This window comes from Gambusia affinis, linkage group LG15 (assembly GCF_019740435.1).
Source record: "Gambusia affinis linkage group LG15, SWU_Gaff_1.0, whole genome shotgun sequence".
NCBI lineage: Eukaryota > Metazoa > Chordata > Actinopteri > Cyprinodontiformes > Poeciliidae > Gambusia > Gambusia affinis.
In genome coordinates, this window is record NC_057882.1 from 6,925,018 (window position 1) to 6,944,357 (window position 19,340).

Consider the following 19,340-nt stretch of genomic DNA (forward strand, 5'->3'; position numbering starts at 1 on the left):
AATTAATGTATCTTTTCATTTTGATGAAGTTAAAAATTATTTCTGATTCAGTAAAGATCAGAACTGATGAGTTTAATAAGGTGGTACGGGTCGGAACCAGAACAGGAAAGGTTCTGTCTGCTTTGGCTGCTGCAGGAGGAAGAGGAAGTTGAGTCGATGAGAGGAAGATCAGCCAGGAGAAACCATAAAGCAGCGGTTCTGGTCCAGTTCTGATCTCTGGTGGTTCCGGTCTGGTTACTGATGAGTTTCTCCACATAGAGCAGAACCAACACCGACCCAGATGAGATCCAATCAAAGTTAAACCAATTAACCTTAACAAGTTCTGGTGATTTGGCAGTAAGACCCGGTCTGTGGATCAGAACCAACATGGGGGCCCATTTCGACTGGTTGGGTTCTGATCCTGATTCGACACCAGTTTGTGTCCAGCAAGTGGAGTCATTAGAGCTGGTTTTACCATCCAGAACCACGACCTAATGGGTTCTCTGGTTCTGGTTCACCTCGCTAACCTGGACCCTGTCAGAACCATCTGGTAGACGAAGGTTCTGATGGTTCTGAAAGTCCAGTTCTGTCAGCCTGATGTTTCTCACTTGCAGAGCTGAGTATTTGCTCAGCTCTGCCCGATGTGGCCCAGCCCCGTATGTCACGAAGCCCCGCCCCTGTCCCTGAGGCCCCGCCCCTTCCAATCTCCCCCTCGTTAACCTTCGTCCCTGTGATAATGTCTGAGGTTTCCACATTCCAGATTCACGATTTCCCTCCAGAATCTCCACCTGTAAAACCCGACCACTGATCTGGACCTGAACTGTTGAGCAGGAACCGGTCTGGGCTGAGACCTGCTTCAGGTTCTGACCCAGTTCTGGAGGCACTGGGAGGTGATGCCGGGTCCCTCTGACCCGGCTTCAGCAGAAGCCACATCAGGGTGTGTGCGTATGTGTGTGTGCGTGTGTTCCCGTTAAACAGTCAATCGTTAACCAGCAGCAGGTAAAGGCTTAGTGACACCTGAGTTCATCACCGGTTGCCATGGTGCTGACCTGCTGACCCCAGCGTGACCCCTACCCATCATGGCTTCACGACCAAGTGAAAAACTCCTGGACCAGCTGCCTGAGGGCACTATTATTATTATTATTATTATTATTATTATTATTATTATTATTATTATTATTATTATTATTATTATTATTATTATTATTATTATTAACCTGTGATGTCATCACCTGGTTTCTTTGCTGCAGACGAAGCAGATCAGGAAGAGGAATTATGGGAAACTGCTGGATGCCTCTTCAGGTTCTGGAGGTCCAGTCTAATAGGAACCATTATGTCCGAGTCCAGAAAGCCAGAAGTTTTCCAGAACCTCTCAGTTCACCTGACAGCAGCTGGTTTTGATCCAGAGGAAGAGTCGGACCTCTGGATGGTGTCAGCCCAGGAGGTTAAAAGGAGGTTCTGTTGTGCCTCAAGTTGGTTCAGGGCCAGCAGCGGTTCTGTAAAGGTTCTGTGAAGGCTCTGCCGGGCTTCCTCAGGTCTCTGTGGTTGACCTTCGACCTGCAGAGACTTGTTGCAGATAAGACTTGGCACGCAGCTCCTTTTATGATTCTCAACAGGTTTCCTCTTGTCATGACCCAGTCATGAATAATAACCTTCAGCTTATTGATAATCAGCGTATCGATTATCAGCTTATTGATTATCATTATTAATGAGGACGGCGCTGGTTCAATGTTTTTCTTCTCTGATGATTTCTTCACTAAGATGCTGTTAGAAACTGAAACATGAAGACTTACTGATGTTTCCACATGTTGTTCTTTATCCTGCAGCGCCCCCTGCTGGCTCTGCACCACTACGGTTTTATCTTCTTGAGTTCTCAATGTGTTTCAGGGGAAATGTTACTTTTTTTCTCTCCTCACTCAGTGTATCCAGATTTTCTATTAAAAATATTCATGACTGTTGTACATATTTTGACTCATTTTATATGTTTTAAATAATTAATAAAGATTAATAATACACAGAAAGAGTTCATAGAAATATTAGAAATGTTTCTGATTGATAAGAAAATAAACACTACATATATTAAAGTTTATGAGGAGATGAGAAGAGTGAAACATTTGACAAAATAAAATAACAAATGTGGAAGAGATGGAGAAATCCATAAATATCAGTGACTTTTTAAACAAGACAATACCGCACATTAAAAGGGGACAAATTATTGTTGTTTTGCTTCCAATTGTGTATTTTGTGTTCTTATTCTCTGTTTATATGTTTTTCAACATGCTTGTACTTTTATAAAATTCTGTTTTCTGTGTGAGAAAACAATGATTGTTTATGTTTCACCATCCTGGCTCTATTCTGTTCTGAGCCAGTTTAGATTAGAAATTGGTGCAGTTCCTGGTGTAAACCTGTAGGTGGCAGTACTGCACTGCGGTGCCAGTGTTGTGTATTGTGAAGCAGCAGAAGCAGTAGCCGCTAAGATGTCTGCACCAAAAACAATCCCGAAAGATGCACAGGTAACTTCCAGACATTTATCACGTTAAGCTGTTTGGTTTGACTAAACTAAAGCAGTTTCTGTCATATTAACAGTTGTTCTGAACTGCAGCTAAAATGAACGGAGACTCCGTTAACTTGTTAGCTTAGCTGTTAGCCGCTAGCTTTTAGCTCCGCGCTGTTTTCTATCGTAGGACTATAAACAAACATTTGAGTTAAATGTATTATTATTTGTTGATTTTAGCTAAACATAAAGTGCATTTATAGAAGATGAAGTTTATACTTATACATTATATTTGTGTTTTTAGCTGAAGCCTTAAAGCTAACTGCAGAGGTTTAAAACGTTGTGGTAAATTTGGACACCTGGTTATGATGCTCAATCAACCTTTAATCAGTCCAGCTGGTTATTGACAGTTAAATGTTTTCTTAAGTTATCACAATAACTCAAACGTCAGTTTTAACAATAGTAGATTATCATCTCGTATTATTTGATGTTATCACAGATGCTGATGAAACACGTTTATTATTATTTTGATTTTTTATTATTACCTCCATAAGGTCATCCTCCTCTCAAAAACGAGGGCCGCCGTACAATGAAATACAACAATCATTCATTTCAATGAAACATTTAAGACATTTTGCTTCTTCATAAATCCAATTTATTACATCTCTTCGTGTGTAAATGAAGTTATGAGAATCATGTGACTCATCTGGTAAAATAAATGTCGCATCATCTGAATAAACCAAAACTTGAGATTAAAATCCTTCATAGATTTGATTTTATTCCTCATTATTATTATTATGAACCTGAACATTAATTCTCATTATAACTGTTGGAAAGGAGCTGATTCTGGCTTTAATGTAATGGTCTAATTCAACAAGCAGCTACCAACAGATTTAACACACCTCCTAAAGGAGAGACCAGATGACACTGGTATGTTTACAGAAACATTAAAAACTTGATTTAATATATGGTCCTGTCTGAAAGAGTTCAGAGTATTTTCCAAGGGTTGCCAGAACCCATCAGACCCATCAGTACCAGGCTGGTCATGATGAATCCGTTCCGTTTCCCAGGTGATGATCCAGATCCTGAAGGACATGGGCGTAACGGAGTACGAGCCTCGAGTCATCAACCAGATGCTGGAGTTCACCTACAGTAAGTCACTGAAAAAGAAGAAGGTTCAGATCAGGTGACCTCAAACAGGAAGTGACCTCTGACCCATGCTGTCTCCAGGATACGTGACGACGATCATCGAAGACGCTAAGATCTACGCGTCTCACGCCAAGAAGTCGGCAGTGGACGCCGACGACATCAAGCTGGCCATCCAGTGCCGGATGGACCAGTCCTTCACCTCGCCGCCGCCGCGAGATGTAAGCCCCGCCAACCTGTGGCCCAGGGCCCGGTTGTGGTTCTGGTGTCCATGATGTGCTCTGTGTCCAGTTCCTGTTGGAGGCGGCGCGGCAGAAGAACCAGACGCCGCTGCCGCTCATCAAGCCCTACACCGGCCCACGCTTGCCGCCTGACCGCTACTGCCTCACCGCTCCCAACTACCGCCTCAAGTCCATCCAGAAGAAGGTCTGCTTCTCTTCCTCATTCCAGACCCCCACTCTGATGACTTCTGACCTCTCACCTCTCTTCCCCTGCAGGTGTCGTCATCCGCCGGCCGGATATCGGTGCCTCGCCTCAGTGTCGGCGCCGTCTCCAGCAGACCCACAACACCTACCCTGGGTGAGTTCAGGAGAGGAACCAGTAGAACCAGTATGCAGCCTGACCTCTAACCCCTCTTTGTGGTCCTCAGGAACCCCTTCGGTCCAGTCGGTCTCCTCTAAGGTTGGAACCCCAGTGTCTCTGACGGGTCAGAGGTTCACGGTCCAAATCCCTCCACCCTCCCAGACGGCCACCACCAAAACCAGTAAGACCTTCTCCCTCCCAGTGGGCCGAACCCAGAGCAACCAGTTCAGGTTCCAGTCTAGGTTGTGTCCGAGGGCAGTTCCTCAAGTTCCTGAAAGGTTCTAGCTTTCTTCTTCTGTGGTATTAGTCAGACAGCACGTTGAACTGGTCCCAGTCTGAACCTGGTTCTGGACCCAACCAGAACCAGGCTGATGGTTTCTGTGGGCGGTAATGAATCCTCCCAGTATGTGACTGGGAATCACAGCTCTGTTTTCTCACCATCCGGGTCAGTACCATCAGAACTTTAGAAATATGATCATCAGGTTTGAATATTCTCTCCAAAAGAAACATCAGAGTTTTGGCGGCCATCTTGGTTCCTTCTACTTTATTTTTCAGTAGTTCACTAGCGTTAGCTACTTTTAACTAATGGCTTTATTAGCACATGTTGGCTATTTGAAGCTAATGTAGCATTAGCTTCAGTTCTACCTTTGGTTCTGATTCTGGCTCGTTGGATCCAGTCAGTCAGAGGTTGTGGGTTTGAGTCCTGATTTGAATTCTGCTGAGAGGAAAACTCCAACTGATGAAGTCTCCACTCAGCTGACCTTTGACCCTCACCACACTCCCAGAACCATTTGGATCTCAGCTGAGATCAACAAGATATGGGACCTGTTGACATCCTGTTGGTGTTCAGTCATCAGACACCAGAGGGCGCCATAAGCAAACTAAATATATTCATTTGATCTAAAACAAGTCATCAATCAGGAACAAATCCTTTTGTTTAATTAAATAAAAATAATTAATGAAACATTCAATATAAAAAATACGTAACTTCATATTCATAGTAAATATGAAACTAGCTCACAGGCTGCTGTTAGCATGCTAATATGATCTAGTGAGCTAAAGTACGGCTGTATACTAACATAACATGTTAGCTTGTTTGCTAGCTGTATTTCAGAGAACTTGATGCTTCCACAGATTTATTTTCATAAAATAATAAATATGTAATAAGTCTCATCATGTCCTGTGTGAGTGAAACATTTTATCAGAACATTTCCAGCTAAAGGATAAAATCAAACAGTTTCTAAACTTTCCAATAAAACCAGAATATGTAACATAAACCAGATCATTTCCATAAAGTCGTTCTGTAGTTTTCCATCAGCTGACCTGTGGCAGCAGAGTGATGGCGGTTGTTTGTGTCTCCATAGCAACAGCGGCGTCGCCGGCCGTGTCCAACGTCCTGATCAACCCGTCTCTGATCGGGTCCAAGAACATCCTGATCACCACCAACATGGTGGCTCAGAACGCCAGCGGAGACGCTCTGAAGAGGAAACTCGAAGACGACGACGACTACGACGCTTTATGACCACAGCTGGACTCAGACGTAGACTCTGGTTCCTAGAAGCTGAACCAGGACAACTTCTGCTCGCATTTTCAATAAATTAAAAAAAACCTGAAACCAAACGTGAACAAATCACTTTGATAACCAGAAGTTACCAAGTTCAGATCAGAGATAATTTACTGATCACGGATGAACATTAGGCAATGGTAATACTCATAAAGTTATGGATCCATAATGTATCAGCATGAACCCATCAGTAGCGGTCTGATCAATAGAACTGGGCCCATGTTAACAAATGAGTGTAGGAGAGTTGAGTGTTTAACTAGAGCAGAGAATAAATAATCATCTCTGGTTGGGTTTCATTGTCCAAAGGGTAGACAAATATCAATGTCAAAAAATATTGGGTATAGCAGCAATAATATTGAATATCGGCCCAGATTTACATTTCTGTGTATTAGAAATGAAAATTGAACCGATATCTAATATTTTTTACTTCTATTCTTAAGAAAGTCTCTTTTTCCTGTTGGATGCTGAGATACTCCACTCAGAGTGGAGTTTGGGTCAGAGGGACAGAACTACCTGGCTCAACTGCTGACTAACAATAAATGGTTTCAGTTCAACTCAGTTCAAATGTTCTTTATTTGTTGTGAAGGGAATTAAATGTTGAAACTCAAATCATCTGAGTATCTTCAAAGAGTTGTGGATGGTGATGCTGTGGACAGGAAGGGTCTCCAGTAGCAGTCAGTGTTGCAGCTACTCTATGAAGCCTCTGACTAAAGACATCTGTCATATGATTGTTATGACAGATGAACATCCAGACAGCAGAGACCAAATTCAACCAGCTGGTTTTAGTCCTGATTTAAAGGAACTCAGTGTTTTGGCTGTTTTTCAGTTTTCTGAAAGTTTGTTCCAGATCTAAATCTGGAACGAACTGAATGCTGCTTCTCCATGTTTGGTTCTGGTTCTGATGCAGAACCAGCAGTTTGATCCAGCAGCAGCAGATCTTTAATCTGTTCAGTGATTTCTAAACTACTAGCAGGATTTGCTGTATCTTCCTGGTTTAGTCAGAACTCCAGCAGCAGCGTTCTGGATCAGCTGCAGCTGGAGCATCGATTAGTTAGTCAGATGTGAAGACACTGCAAAAACATCTTTATGGGGCCCTGAAGGTTCAGGTCAGAGGTCAGCCTGATCTCTAGTTTCCAGCTGAACAACTGAAGCTGCTGCTGACTCTAGATCTATAAATCTAGATCTATAAGTCTAGATCATTCATCTTTTTAGGTTCAAAGATTACTTCAGTTTCTGTTCAGATGGTGAGTTTTGGCAAAGCCAGCTGATGACATCATGAGGTAGAGCTGTGAATCATCTGCGTTGTCATGGTAACTGATCGTATTTCCTGTTTCAACCTGAGCCAGTGGGAGCATGTAGATATAGAATCAGAGGGGTCCCAGGGTTGAACCTTGAAGAACCTGACATGTAACCTCTGACCTCTTAGACAAGAAATGTCCTATTGAATCAAAGAAGTTCCAGTCCGTCATGTCAAACTGAAACCAGTCCAGTTCTGAACCAGAGAGTCCGACCCAACTTCAGTTGTTTCAGTAACATGTTCTGGATGCCTCCATCAGCTATTGGCTAGCACTGCTGATCCACCTCATTTGCTTTTTCCACTGCTCTGTAAATCTCTGTCTGGTCGTATTGTTGGACAGTCGAAGATCTGATCTTTGTTATGATGGATGGAAGAGATTCAACTTCCTGCTCCGTCTTCACTCTCTGGTCCAGGAAGCCTCTTTTTCAACTCTTCTGAGATTTGGAGTGTTAGTTCAAGTATTATTGGAGCTCTTGACATAATAATAATAATTAATAACAACAACCTTTATTTAACCAGATTTATCCCACTGAGATCAAAATATCTCAATTACAGGAAAGGCCTGGTCTAGACTGGCAGCATACAGAGAAAAAAACAAAAACAAAACACTGTTACAACACAGAGCCACAGTAAATGTAAACTTACAATAAAACATCAGCAGCATGTGATTCTGTCCTTAGCACAGAAATGAATTGGTGCATTTGAAATATCCTTTCCAAAATAATTAATATAAAAAATAAATAAAAAAGGACCCAGTACATAACCTTGTGGTACCCCTTTGTGAATAAACTGAACTCCAGAACAAAAACCATCAAACGGATCACTCTGGACCTGATATTATTCACTGTATGAGTAGAAAACCCAGCTGCTGTCAGAGTAGCTGGGTTTCAAGTAGAATGAAGTGATCAAAGTGTAAAAGGCCTTAGAGAAATCTACTAATAGTGAAACACTGATTTAATCCAGACCTTCTGCTATACCATTTAGAAACTTTCATGCTGCAAGTCTACTGTTCTATTTATTTATTTATTTATTTTTACAAAATCCTGATCGGTAAATCAAAGAATTAAATTAGAGCCAGATTTCCTTTTACTTGTTCACTAATAATGGACTCAAAGACTTGTGGAGGCACAGATCATTTAGAAATTGCTATAATTGTCAAAAACTGTTCGATCTTCTCTTTTAGAAGTGGAAATAAAAATAGATTGCCCATGTTTGGGAATTACATTGATCAACAAACTGATTAAAAATCTGAAACAATGTCAGATGCCTATTTTAAAAACATGGGTTCCAATTGATCTGGATCTGGTTTCTTTGGGAGGATCAGGGTTTTTTAAAACTTTAACTACCGTCTGCAACAACAATTTAACTGAAACCAAAATAACCCCAAGCCAGTTCTACATCACCAGAGAGAGAAATCCTCTCCCAGTCAAATAATGAAGGTCCTGTCAATGAGCTCGTTCAACAAGCATTTTCAATCTGCGCTTTTCTACAAGTGGTACAAAGTGGGCTGTGGGAGGGGAAGACGTGCAGCAAAGGTCATCAGACTGGGATTCAAACTCATACCAGCTGCTCCAGGCATGGCTCCAGCTCGCTATCATGGTGCCACCGCCGGGCCCCAAGTCTAGCTCTTAACAGGCTCCTGACGGCTCCCAGCTGGGAAAACAATACCTTGTCGGCTTGGTTACGTATCATAGCTGTCCAAGAATAAAAAAATTAATAAAGTAGGAGCAAAAGTCTTTATGAAATGCTCTCTAATTAATTGGCTCGTAGCCATCATGCCCTGATTGACAACATCCACACAATAAATATCTGAGACACTGACAAAGGCAACAAGAACTGGAAATTCTTTCGTCTGACGACTCTTCACCTGGTGACCTAGGGTCAGTTGACCCATAACCAGATGGAGCATTTCCTCCAGACCTGGACTGTGAGCTTTGTGGAAAAGGTTTGGGCCTTGAATTGTCGTCTTGTTGTGGAAACGGTGTGGCCTCTAATCTGTCACAGGGTTGTTCTCCATTTTGTTGAACCATCTTATCGACTATCTGAAGGAAGTTTCTAACCTGCTGCCAGTTGCTACACTGGGTGTTGTCGAACACACAGTATCTCTCTTTGCACTGTTCAATCAATTGAGAAACTTCTTTGTTGGCCCTGATCTTCTCCTCAAAGCTCTCACCTCCCAGACCATCTCCATGAGTAAAAAGCACCATAGTAGACCTTAAAGCATCAGGGCCAAACATGGATGGGAAATACTGAAGAAAGCTACAATCTTCTTTAGAAAGTTTACCAATCTTTACCACTATGACCAAGGCATGGACATGTTCTCCACATAATGCTCCCAATAGGTCTTTAGCTACCTCCTGAGGAGACCTGCTGCTGTCATCCACACCTGGAGTGTCCATCACTGTGATCTCCTGACTTCCTATTATGGCTGACTTGCTGACACACGTCTTGGTACTGGACTCAAAGCCACAATCTGACTTGAACTTTTTTGATCCCAGAATGGTGTTTCCTGATGAAGTCTTCCCGGCTCCACTCAGTCCGTACAGAACAATCTTCCTCTTCTCCAGACTTTCAGGTGCAGACAGGATACCTGGAAGGAGCAAACAGATGGTAGAAAGAGATCGTTCCAGAGACAGAAGACCACCAGACTCCTGCTGATTGTGATCTAATGAAGGGTCTGTAGAAATCTCCAGCTACATTCAGATGTTTCGCAGAAACCTGTTGACTAAATGATGTTATAATGTGAGTCATATGTCAGTACCTGTCTTCTGGAGCAGTTCCTTGACCTGATCCGGTCCTCCATTTCTGTTGTCGAAGCTACAAACTCTTCCTCCAAACTTTCGAACGATCCTCTGAAGTGGAGATTCTGGAGATTCTTTTTCTTTGTTGATAAACTCCTCCAATGTCCCGGCTAAATGATCGGCACGAGTGAAGAGCAAGTACGCTTGGTCCAATCCGTATGGTTCAATAACTCTGATGGTGGCGTTCACTGCTTCCAGCTGCTCCTTAGTGAATCGATCTATTTTAACTACAACCAGAAACCGACAGGATGAGGAATCCAGGTTCTCCTTGCAGAAGGTTTGGATCTCCGTCTCTATACCTTCACTCAGTATCCCCGGAGTGTCGATCACTGAGATCTCTCTGCCAAACACCGTGTCAGTTTCTTTCTTTATCTCGGTGGTCACAGATGTGAAAGTAGCCTTTGATTCAAATGCTGTTCGTCCTAAAATTGTGTTTCCTGAAGCACTTTTACCGACTCCTGTATGTCCCAGAAGAACAATGGAATGACGAGCCATCCTTGAAAACCCTGTAAGGTGAGAGAATCATTTAGACGAAGTGACCATTTGTGACTTAGACATGGGGAAAATTTGACTTTTACTATCTTATTAGCAAATAAAATAACAGAAAAACTGCAGAGAGAAGAAAAATCTGAGAGAATGTGAGTTCTTAAGTGAATTGTTTAGCTGCAGCTAGAAGTAGGACAGTTAATTAAAGAGTTTTATTCTGAAAATAAGAAAAACTTACCATTCTGTTTTCCTCATGCCTCTCTTAATATGGGTCCAAATACTGAAAGGAAGCCGAGAGACGCCGTTTCTCCACACGCTCCCTGTGGAAGTTTACATTTATAAATAATTACTGTGTAACACACATTAAATATTTCCTTCTTATTTCAGTTCATGTCCATAACAGCCTTCAGTTGTCATTCAGATCGCTCTCACATTATAACTACAATATCATGTTGCGTATCAATGAGACTCAAAAGAAGGATTTGTTAAAGGTTTTATTTCTGACAGAAAAATGAGGTACAGGAGGAGCATTCTGGATCCTCACTGGGCTGCAGATTAATACGTTTCTGGACCAACAGACCTGCCTCAGGTTCTGTTGCTACAGCAGCTCCATTCACTCCCGTTATTCTCCACTTGTCTCCATGCACACACTCCTCATTTGCTCTCACTGCAGCCATTGTTTATAGTAGGTTCTTGTTTATCAGTTTTCCATTAAATATTCAACGTAATCCAGTACTTACATTTGTTCTGTGATTCTGGGTCAAACCCACATCATTCTGTGGAGTTTTGATTTATGTTCAAGGCTTCAGAAATGCAGTTTATTTACTATCAAACAGAAGAATAAAAACATTCAGAAGGTTTACTACTGTCTGCTCTGATGTACTGTTAATAGTTACTAATAATAACGATAGTCACGACATTAAGTTTATTAAATGTTTTCTATAGCCAGCAAAATAAATCAGCCATTTTGGAGACGTGATGTAAAGTTACCTGTTAGCTTGAGAAGTAAAACAAGCGAAGCCTTCGTTTTAAGCAGACTCAAAATTATATTTTACAACGACCACATAAACAAAAAACAAATTTTAATATACTGTAGAACTTTTTAAAGACAGGTAATATGGTGGAGGAAACTTATGAATGCTTCATCAAAACTATAAACCAAACAATCACTCACCTGATTCTCAACCCCGTCAAACGTTTCTTTTCAGTAAAAGTGAAAGTGAAACTAAAAATGTCAAGGATCGACAGCAAAACTTGAGTCAAAACTTTTCAAGTTAAACATTTTTCAATCAAGTTTTCTTTCAGCCAGTCACACAAACACAGTGGTTTCTTAAAGGTGCATCGGAGTTTCTAGGAGTTTCTTTCTCTGGTAAACTGCACACATAATTGGTGTCTTACAGTGAAAAGGTTCTGCGGCGAAATCTTTTTTCTCTAAACTGGCTGAGCCCACACATTGTGCTTTACGGTAATACAACAACGACGCCTTTGTAGGCTCTCCTTCTGCTTTTCTAATTATTGAGCCTTTTAACTAATAAAAATAATTTTGGTGATTCTAACTGACCTAAAACAAAAGATTTGTTCTGATTTAACTTAAGCTACTCAGAAAAAAAAGTCTATGTGTCTTTATTCAGTGTATGTAAACTTCTGCTTTCAACTATGTGAAATGAAACTGTTACAAAAATCTGTTACTATTGAAAACATGTCGATGTTTTGGTTTCTTTCTGTGGGGAACATTTACTGACCCAAAGAGAAGAGTGGGACCGCCTGCTGTGTCAATGTTAGATTTAATAGTTCACATTTCTGATTATTTAGAAGTGGAGAAGTTAAAAAAAAATCTGCTTTTCATGAGATTTTTCATTTATTCTGTTTCACAAAAATAAATCTTTATAAGTTATTTACATTAAAAAGTAATTAAGTAAAAAGATGTGTGTATCAATGATACTATTAACTCCTTAAAATACATCTGATCTGAACACGGATCAGATGTTCCGTATTATTTGTTTTAATAATAACCTATTATCAAAACAAATGGGTGTTTTTGATAATAGGTTATAGATTGTAGAAACTAAGATGAGTATAGTGTGGATGTTGATTATCGTACACAACACCTGGATCCACCTCCAACACAGTAAAATTAAAAAATATTTATTTCTGTATATATGGAGTAGTAACAGGGGGAAGGCCGCCCATGCTGCTTTATTATCGTAATGAACCATGTATATGCAACGCTAACTCCCAGATGCTGCGACTCACAGGTAACAAGGTCCGAAAAAAAAGGTAACAAGGTCCGCTCCTTTACAGTCAGCTTGGGGATCATGGCGGAAGGAGCAATGAGTCGGTGTGGGAGGAGTTTCTGCTCAACTGCTCCAGAGCAAAACGTTGGACGGCGCCAGAAATGCCGTTAAAGCAATAATCATTGATAGAATAATTAGGAAATAATCTACGTTGAGACACTAAGTTTAATTATTTCTGACATTCTTTATTTCACACAACATCTTCATTCATCTCTGGACCGAAACGTCTCTGCTTTGTCACATGACACAGATTTATTGAGACCGGCGTCTTCGCCGGTAGGGAAATGATGCAAACCTACTGTGCGTCTTTGAGAGACTTTCTCTAAAACTTTCCTTCTTGATGTTTTTAACTAAATATGTAGATGGGGAGTTTCTCATTTAATTTGAGGTTTATATTGACTTGTAGCTGTTTCTGGCCTGCCCTACCTGCTTCTAAACCCAGGCAGGTGAAGATTTCCGGGTTGTTCTCTTCCGTGTTCTTCAGCGAATAGAGCAGACAAACAGGACGACATGGCGCAGGCCGCAGGATTTGGTAAGTTTACTAACAGACGTTACCAGGTGCTCTGAATAAAGTTAAAACTTCAGGGTTGTGGATAGTTTCTTTCCGCTGTCGGTTACATCATAATGCGTCAAGTTTCATTGGTTCTGGTGCTGCGACACCCTGTGATAATAACGTTTATTATTATTATTATTATTATTATTATTATTATTATTATTATTATTATTATTATTATTATTATTATTATTATTATTATTATTTTATTACTGCTAAGTTACTTTGAGTTGCTACCACGTCCTGAATGGGCTTCAGCTCCGACCAACAGTCAGCTGATGTTTCAGTGAAAACGAGTGTCGTTGCTTCATGGTTCATTTATTCTGTTACGACAGAACATGCAGTAAATGTACCTTTATGTTCCAATGGTTCTCCTACCTTGGCATTACTTTCATATTGTTATTACTGATTGCATGTTTTCCTAATATTATACAAACTGAGGGATTTTTGTCAGTAATGCAAAGTGATCTATGTTCATCTGTTTCTACAGGATCAAGAAGAAGAAGTAGAAGCAAGGACTTCCCTCCAAGTATTACATTACTATCTATCTTATCGATCGCTCGATCCTCAAGAACTGAGTACCTGATTTAATCTGATATGTTATTTGAAAATGATGTAATCAGACAGTCTTAATTCAGCCATTTTCTGATTTTAAAAGAACAAAATGACCAAAATGACAGAATCTGGCAGTAGAAATGTTTCTCCAAATGACTTTTTAGAATATGAAACATATAAATCTGATACTGACACTATTACTGTATATGTGGAACTGCTTCTAGTGCCATATGGATATTTTACTGTTTGTTCACTGAACCTGCAATAGACTCAGGAAAATATCACAACAACAAAGCTGCTGAACAAACAAGAGGTCTCACTTATACTGTGGATCTCTGCTGCATTTTTGGCTCCACTACTACAGAAATTTTACTGAACTTAGAGAAGTGATACTTTGTAATAAAATTACACAAGTGAAAATGGTGAAACTCTCCTTCAAGTGTATTTTTAATTTAAAAAAGGTAACTTAGGTTAATGTAACCTGTCACTACTCACTTCCTTATATTGTGCAGAGGTAATCTCTCCATATTTCATATGTTAATATAAGAATAGTCTTTACCTGGTTGGAGAATATGGGACAGATACAAACTGTTAAAGGGCCAGTATCATGTCAAATCAGCTTTTTATCTCCAGTCATGTTCTAATTTTTCCCTGCCATGTTGCTTTGATTCTTTCATGTGTGAGAAATCCTTTCATCTCCATGGCAACCATTCAGATGCAAAAACCCCTCAGTGGACCTAGTCCCGCCTACAGGGCGCAGCTCCTTCCCCAATCAGCTCCTTCAGACTAGCCAGCAGCAGTTAGCAAACAGCTGCAGAGCTCATTATGGGAGCTGCTGCTCAGCGCAAAAAGACGTTGTTATAGGGTTAACAGAGGAGCCATGTTGGGATGACTTCCTGGAGGCGGAGCTTCAGAAAGAGCAGGAGACTCTTAAAGAAACAGAGGCCCAATTTCAGGGCATTAAATCAGAAAGTTAAATTTCTATTAAGTCATATTTGATACAGACAGTAAGTAATAATAACTGATAATAACATTCCAGTAACTATGGCAGTAAAATTGACACTATGTTGCTGGAAAACATGATACTGCCTCTTTAAAACATGTTGAGATGCTACATGATTCATTAGAGAAATCATATCCCATGTAGTAAAATGAGTTAATGCAGATGTGATGTTCAATAAGAAAGCATAATATTGACTTGGTTTTTGTGACTTGGTTTAATTTCCTTCTCCAGATCTCAGACTGGTTCTTGTTGGGAAGACTGGGTCAGGGAAGAGCTCCAGTGGGAACACCATCCTGGGCAGAGACGCCTTCGTAGCTGCAGTCAGTCAGTCCTCAGGTATTTAAATCTCTGTTCTGAAGTAGACATGGAGCATCTGCACCAATCAGAGCTGATTATTAAGGGCTTTATATGTGAGAATCTGAGATTATAATCTGGATTAACATGGAAGTTAGAACAGCAGAAATCTGATTTGTGTTTTTAGTTCCCGTCAGAACTCTGCTGCAGTGTTTTGGATCAGCTGAAGGATTTTAGCTGCTCTTTATGAACTCCCTCACAGTAATCCACCCAATCAATCACAGATTAATTTCTTTTCAAATTTACGATTTGTTTAATTACCGTAAACTTTATTTTATGTTAATTTAGGTAAATCTTAATTAACCTGACACTATTTTTAAAAAAACCCAATATTCATATTTCTGTTCTGGCCAACAGCCAATTCCTAACTATATTATATATTCCTGAGACACAGAGTTTCCTTTGTGTCCTTTATATTGGACATTTTGTTCTTCTTTTTAATCTTCCTTTTCAATTTTGAGTTACCATATTCCAGTCGTTCCCTGGACTGACCTGCTGGAGCTTAACTCCATTCCTCAATCAAAATGGCCGTCTTAGCATAAAAGCCTTTAATGCTGATCAGAAACCATCCCGCTGTGACCATGATGATGTCATCAGGACATCATGATGTCATCATATCCTGAGTGTATCCTCTGTGTTTCTCCCAGTCACCAGGCAGAGCTGCAAGCAGGAAGGCGAAGTGTTTGACAGAACAGTGACCATCGTCGACACGCCGGGTCTCTTTGACACGTCGATCTCCGAACACACCATCAAGAGAGAGATCTCCAAGTGCATCAACATGTCGGCCCCGGGGCCCCACGCCATCCTGCTGGTCATCAAGGTGGGGCCTTTCACCGATGAGGAGCAGGACGCGGTGAGGCAGGTGGAGGACATCTTTGGGCCGGACGCCTGGAGGTACACCATGATCCTGTTCACCCAGGATGATGGAGCTGCTGAAGACGTGAAGCTGCAGCTGCCGGAGTGCGGCCCCAAGCTGGAGAGCGTCCTGCAGAGGGTCAACAACCGCTACCTGATGCTCAACAACCACAGGGCCCACGACCGCAGCCAGGTGCTGGCGCTGCTGGAGAAGGTGGACAGGATGGTGTTTGAGAACGGAGGAGAGTTCTACTCCAACTACACCTACCTGCAGGTGGTGGAGATGCTGCGGCGCAGAGAGGAGGAGCTCAGAGCGTTCTACCAGAAGCAGCTGGAGGAGCAGACCAGAGCTGTGGAGCAGAAATATGAACAGCTGCTGACTGCTGCTCAGCCTGAAGGCCCCGACCTGAAGAGGAGATGCCAGGCTGAGTTACAGGAAGTTCAGCGTTTCTATGACAACTTGCTGCGGAGCACCCGCCATGTTGTAGAGCAGAGCACTCAGGAGGATTCAATGGAGGTCGTTTTCCAGTTCTCCAAGACGCTGAAAGTGAAGACCAGCTCCTAAAGACCCAGAAGTCCCTGTTTTCATTACCCAGCATGCATCAGCGTCAGGATGACCAGTCCAGCCTTGAGGTTCTGGTCCGCATTGATGTTTGGTCACTCAGGTTCCTCTGAGAAACCCCTGCGGTCCAGTCAAAGTCCTTCCTTCTGAAACATTTCAGCAGCAGCCTGAAGATTCCTGAAGGAACTAAAACCTTCTGCTACAACAACCAGTTTCTGCCCACATGGGGATTTTTCCTCCCTGAACTGGCAACCATTCATTTCATTGTTGAACTATGCTGTAACTTAGTCTAATAGGTAATACTTATTATCTATTGTTTATTCATAAAAACATTAACAAGCAAAAGTTGATCATTGTTGAAAATTGTTGTGAATGTCAGAGTGATAATGAGCTGAACTCTAAACCTGCAGCAGTTCACTGACGTCATCAGAACCAGAACCTTTTCTGCTTCGGACCTGCAGGAGGAACGCTGCTGACCTCAGCAGAAACGTCTCTGACCAGCAGTGAGCTGAAGTTCTTCTCACTGAGAACGGACTGATGGTCAGCAGATTGTTTGGGATTTTTCAACTGTTTCAGGGTCACATTGATGCTCTGAATCTAAAAATCCCTTTGGTTTTGTTAAATCAGGTGAACTTTGTGAACTAACCTCCACATTGGTTTGGGACGCTGGACGACGTCATGATGAACAATGAGTGTTCATTGGACGTCCTGCTGCTGAGCAGAGAGCCGCTAAAGAAACTGAATTTTGCTCAATGAAGACGTGATGTTCAGTTTACATGTAGCTGCTCACCCTGATCAGTGTTTATTAGTCACTTTACAGAAATACAAGTTTGTATCATTTCATTAATCCTCTATCAGAAAGTATTATTTTCCTCCTAAAACCGTCTTTGGATGAGAAATATTAACAGAAATGAACTGATGACATCACAAAAATATCTTTAATTTAGTCAGAAGATCAGAAGTGATTTTTGTATTCAATGGTGCAAAACAATCTTAATCCAGTTGAAAAACCATAGAAAACTTCCTAAAACATATTTGTGAACCCAGTGTTATTATAATGGTGCATATGAAACATTTTAAAGATATTCCATATAATTTCTAACAGTGCCTTTTTGACAATAAATGGAGTTTTATAAATCTGAGGAATGTGTGTGTTCATTAGAATCAGTCAGATGGAAGCAGCTTCAGATCCATGAACCTGAAGAACCGTGAAAATGTTTCACTGTGACCCGTCAGACGCTCCAGAACCAAACCCAGAATTCACTCCTACAGATGGATCATCTCGGGTTTCTTCTCATAATCTGGGTTTTCATTCTGTCTCTCCGTGTTTGCAGATTCGAGTCCAGATTCAAGCAGATTCAGACGAGCTAAATATTAAATATTAAACCAGAAATATCAGAACCGTTTGCTGTAAAATGTAAATATTTAGCTTAAAGCGCAGAAGCTCAGCAGAAAGTCTGGTGTAAAAACGTATTGAAACTAAAATGACGTGATAAACTGTGAAATCTGCAGAACTTCAGGAAAATCAAACTTGCTGTAAAACCTTGAGGGATCGTTCAGCCGCTCTGAAGTTTTTCTAATTTTTTTAAAACTTTTCATCCTCAGAGAATCTCCTCCATTAGAGCTGCTGTCAATATTTGCTGCTTTAATAATTAATGCTGCTAAATGAGGTGCCGGGGGAGGAAGGAGCTCCTCCTCATCATCATCACACCCAGAGGATTACATCACTCAACACACCGTCTCCATGGCAACCACCCAGCTGACGCTGATGACTTTAATGTGAGACTCTTCGAGATTAAACACAACTTTTATTAATCTGCAGTAACTGATGGATGTGGGGCTGAGACGGGTCAGAACCAGAACCTTTAATCAGAACCTCTAACTGGGTCAGAACCAGAACCTTTAATCAGAACCTCTAACTGGGTCAGAACCAGAACCTTTAATCAGAACCTCTAACTGGGTCAGAACCAGAACCAAAAGATGATAAAACCCAAAGTGTTTCTCTGGTTCAGTAATTATGTGAACAGAAATGAATGGATCAGAACCGCTCTGACCCGTTGACCTGGCCCAGTTCCTCCAAATGGTTCTGCAGGTTCTGGATGTCTGGTCCAGGTGCTGCATGACCTTTGACCCCAGATGCTGCAGACGCCTGCTGGTCACTCAGTCATTCAGGTGGAATAGTTAAAGCACGGGCCCCTGAGGACCAGGGTGGGAAACCCCTTATATAAAACACAAACACATGAAGCCCAACAGAGGTTCTGGTCCACCGGGTCAGAACAAGAAGCACTTTAATGCATCCTGGATAAATGTTCAACATCAAGGAGAATCCAGAACCAGAACAGAACCGTCTGGTTCTGGTCTGGATGATCAGAACCAGACGGTTCTAAAGGTTCTAACAATGAACCAGAACCTCCTCAGGCCATCATGGATCAGCAGAGATGATGGATGAACCGTTTTAGATAAAGAAACGTTCTGCTGGAACTCTGGTAGCTAAAAGCTCAGACATAATAAAACGATAGGCGCCTCCTGGATCGCTCTGGTCTACTGGCGCTGACGAGACGCAGGGCGGCCATCTTGGAGTGGTCGACCTCTCCAAGATGGCGCCATATTTCCTGCGCCCGAGCAGCCAATGCAGGGTCTACACATTTATTACGTCTGTGGCTAAATGTAGCTGAACTGCCGTCAAGCTAGCAGACAGACAGAAGCAATCGATCAGATCAAATCCAACTGGAAGGAAAACGACTCACCAGGGACAAAAGGTAAAGATTCTGGTTCTGTTCACTAAAACTCTGAAACCAGAGACACAACACGGATC

At 41.5% G+C, this 19,340-nt stretch overlaps 3 protein-coding genes across 4 annotated transcripts; 2 read left to right on the top strand and 1 right to left on the bottom strand.

The window, feature by feature from the left end:
• Nucleotides 1-2,363: 2,363 nt before the first annotated feature.
• taf9 (TAF9 RNA polymerase II, TATA box binding protein (TBP)-associated factor) lies at nucleotides 2,364-6,324 on the top strand. The gene is made up of 7 exons (XM_044141189.1): nucleotides 2,364-2,492; nucleotides 3,544-3,625; nucleotides 3,704-3,840; nucleotides 3,911-4,045; nucleotides 4,117-4,198; nucleotides 4,269-4,382; nucleotides 5,566-6,324. Exons 1-7 carry the CDS (start codon nucleotides 2,457-2,459, stop codon nucleotides 5,721-5,723), a joined length of 744 nt encoding a protein of 247 aa, XP_043997124.1. The 5' UTR covers nucleotides 2,364-2,456; the 3' UTR covers nucleotides 5,724-6,324.
• A 1,819-nt stretch (nucleotides 6,325-8,143) lies between these two features.
• LOC122845112 (GTPase IMAP family member 8-like) lies at nucleotides 8,144-11,554 on the bottom strand. 2 transcript variants are annotated; one of them, XM_044141171.1, is made up of 5 exons: nucleotides 11,524-11,547; nucleotides 11,090-11,174; nucleotides 10,588-10,669; nucleotides 9,824-10,369; nucleotides 8,144-9,652 (listed from the first exon to the last, which is right to left on the bottom strand). In XM_044141171.1, the coding sequence occupies exons 4-5, from the start codon at nucleotides 10,356-10,358 to the stop codon at nucleotides 8,814-8,816; spliced, it is 1,374 nt and encodes a 457-aa protein (XP_043997106.1). In that variant the 5' UTR covers nucleotides 10,359-10,369; nucleotides 10,588-10,669; nucleotides 11,090-11,174; nucleotides 11,524-11,547; the 3' UTR covers nucleotides 8,144-8,813. The 2 variants fall into 2 exon arrangements, with proteins under 2 accessions (XP_043997106.1, XP_043997107.1); XM_044141172.1 differs by lacking the exon at nucleotides 11,090-11,174 and having other exon boundaries at nucleotides 11,524-11,554.
• A 1,356-nt stretch (nucleotides 11,555-12,910) lies between these two features.
• LOC122845122 (GTPase IMAP family member 9-like) lies at nucleotides 12,911-16,960 on the top strand. Its single transcript, XM_044141185.1, has 4 exons — nucleotides 12,911-13,175; nucleotides 13,687-13,725; nucleotides 14,986-15,090; nucleotides 15,756-16,960. The coding sequence occupies exons 1-4, from the start codon at nucleotides 13,154-13,156 to the stop codon at nucleotides 16,526-16,528; spliced, it is 939 nt and encodes a 312-aa protein (XP_043997120.1). The 5' UTR covers nucleotides 12,911-13,153; the 3' UTR covers nucleotides 16,529-16,960.
• The last annotated feature ends 2,380 nt before the right edge of the window (nucleotides 16,961-19,340 follow it).

What these genes read in the sequence shown, in the direction of transcription:
- taf9 (XM_044141189.1), top strand. Translation starts at nt 2,457, where the DNA reads ATGTCTGCACCAAAAACAATCCCGAAAGATGCACAG. An exon ending in GATGCTGGAGTTCACCTACA is followed by an intron (nt 3,626 to 3,703) that starts GTAAGTCACTGA and finishes TGCTGTCTCCAG; the next exon opens with GATACGTGACGACGATCATC. An exon ending in TCAAGTCCATCCAGAAGAAG is followed by an intron (nt 4,046 to 4,116) that starts GTCTGCTTCTCT and finishes CTTCCCCTGCAG; the next exon opens with GTGTCGTCATCCGCCGGCCG.
- LOC122845112 (XM_044141172.1), bottom strand. Translation starts at nt 10,358, where the DNA reads ATGGCTCGTCATTCCATTGTTCTTCTGGGACATACAGGAGTCGGTAAA. An exon ending in GGAACTGCTCCAGAAGACAG is followed by an intron (nt 9,653 to 9,823) that starts GTACTGACATAT and finishes TGCTCCTTCCAG; the next exon opens with GTATCCTGTCTGCACCTGAA.
- LOC122845122 (XM_044141185.1), top strand. Translation starts at nt 13,154, where the DNA reads ATGGCGCAGGCCGCAGGATTTG. An exon ending in GGCGCAGGCCGCAGGATTTG is followed by an intron (nt 13,176 to 13,686) that starts GTAAGTTTACTA and finishes CTGTTTCTACAG; the next exon opens with GATCAAGAAGAAGAAGTAGA. An exon ending in AAGCAAGGACTTCCCTCCAA is followed by an intron (nt 13,726 to 14,985) that starts GTATTACATTAC and finishes TTCCTTCTCCAG; the next exon opens with ATCTCAGACTGGTTCTTGTT.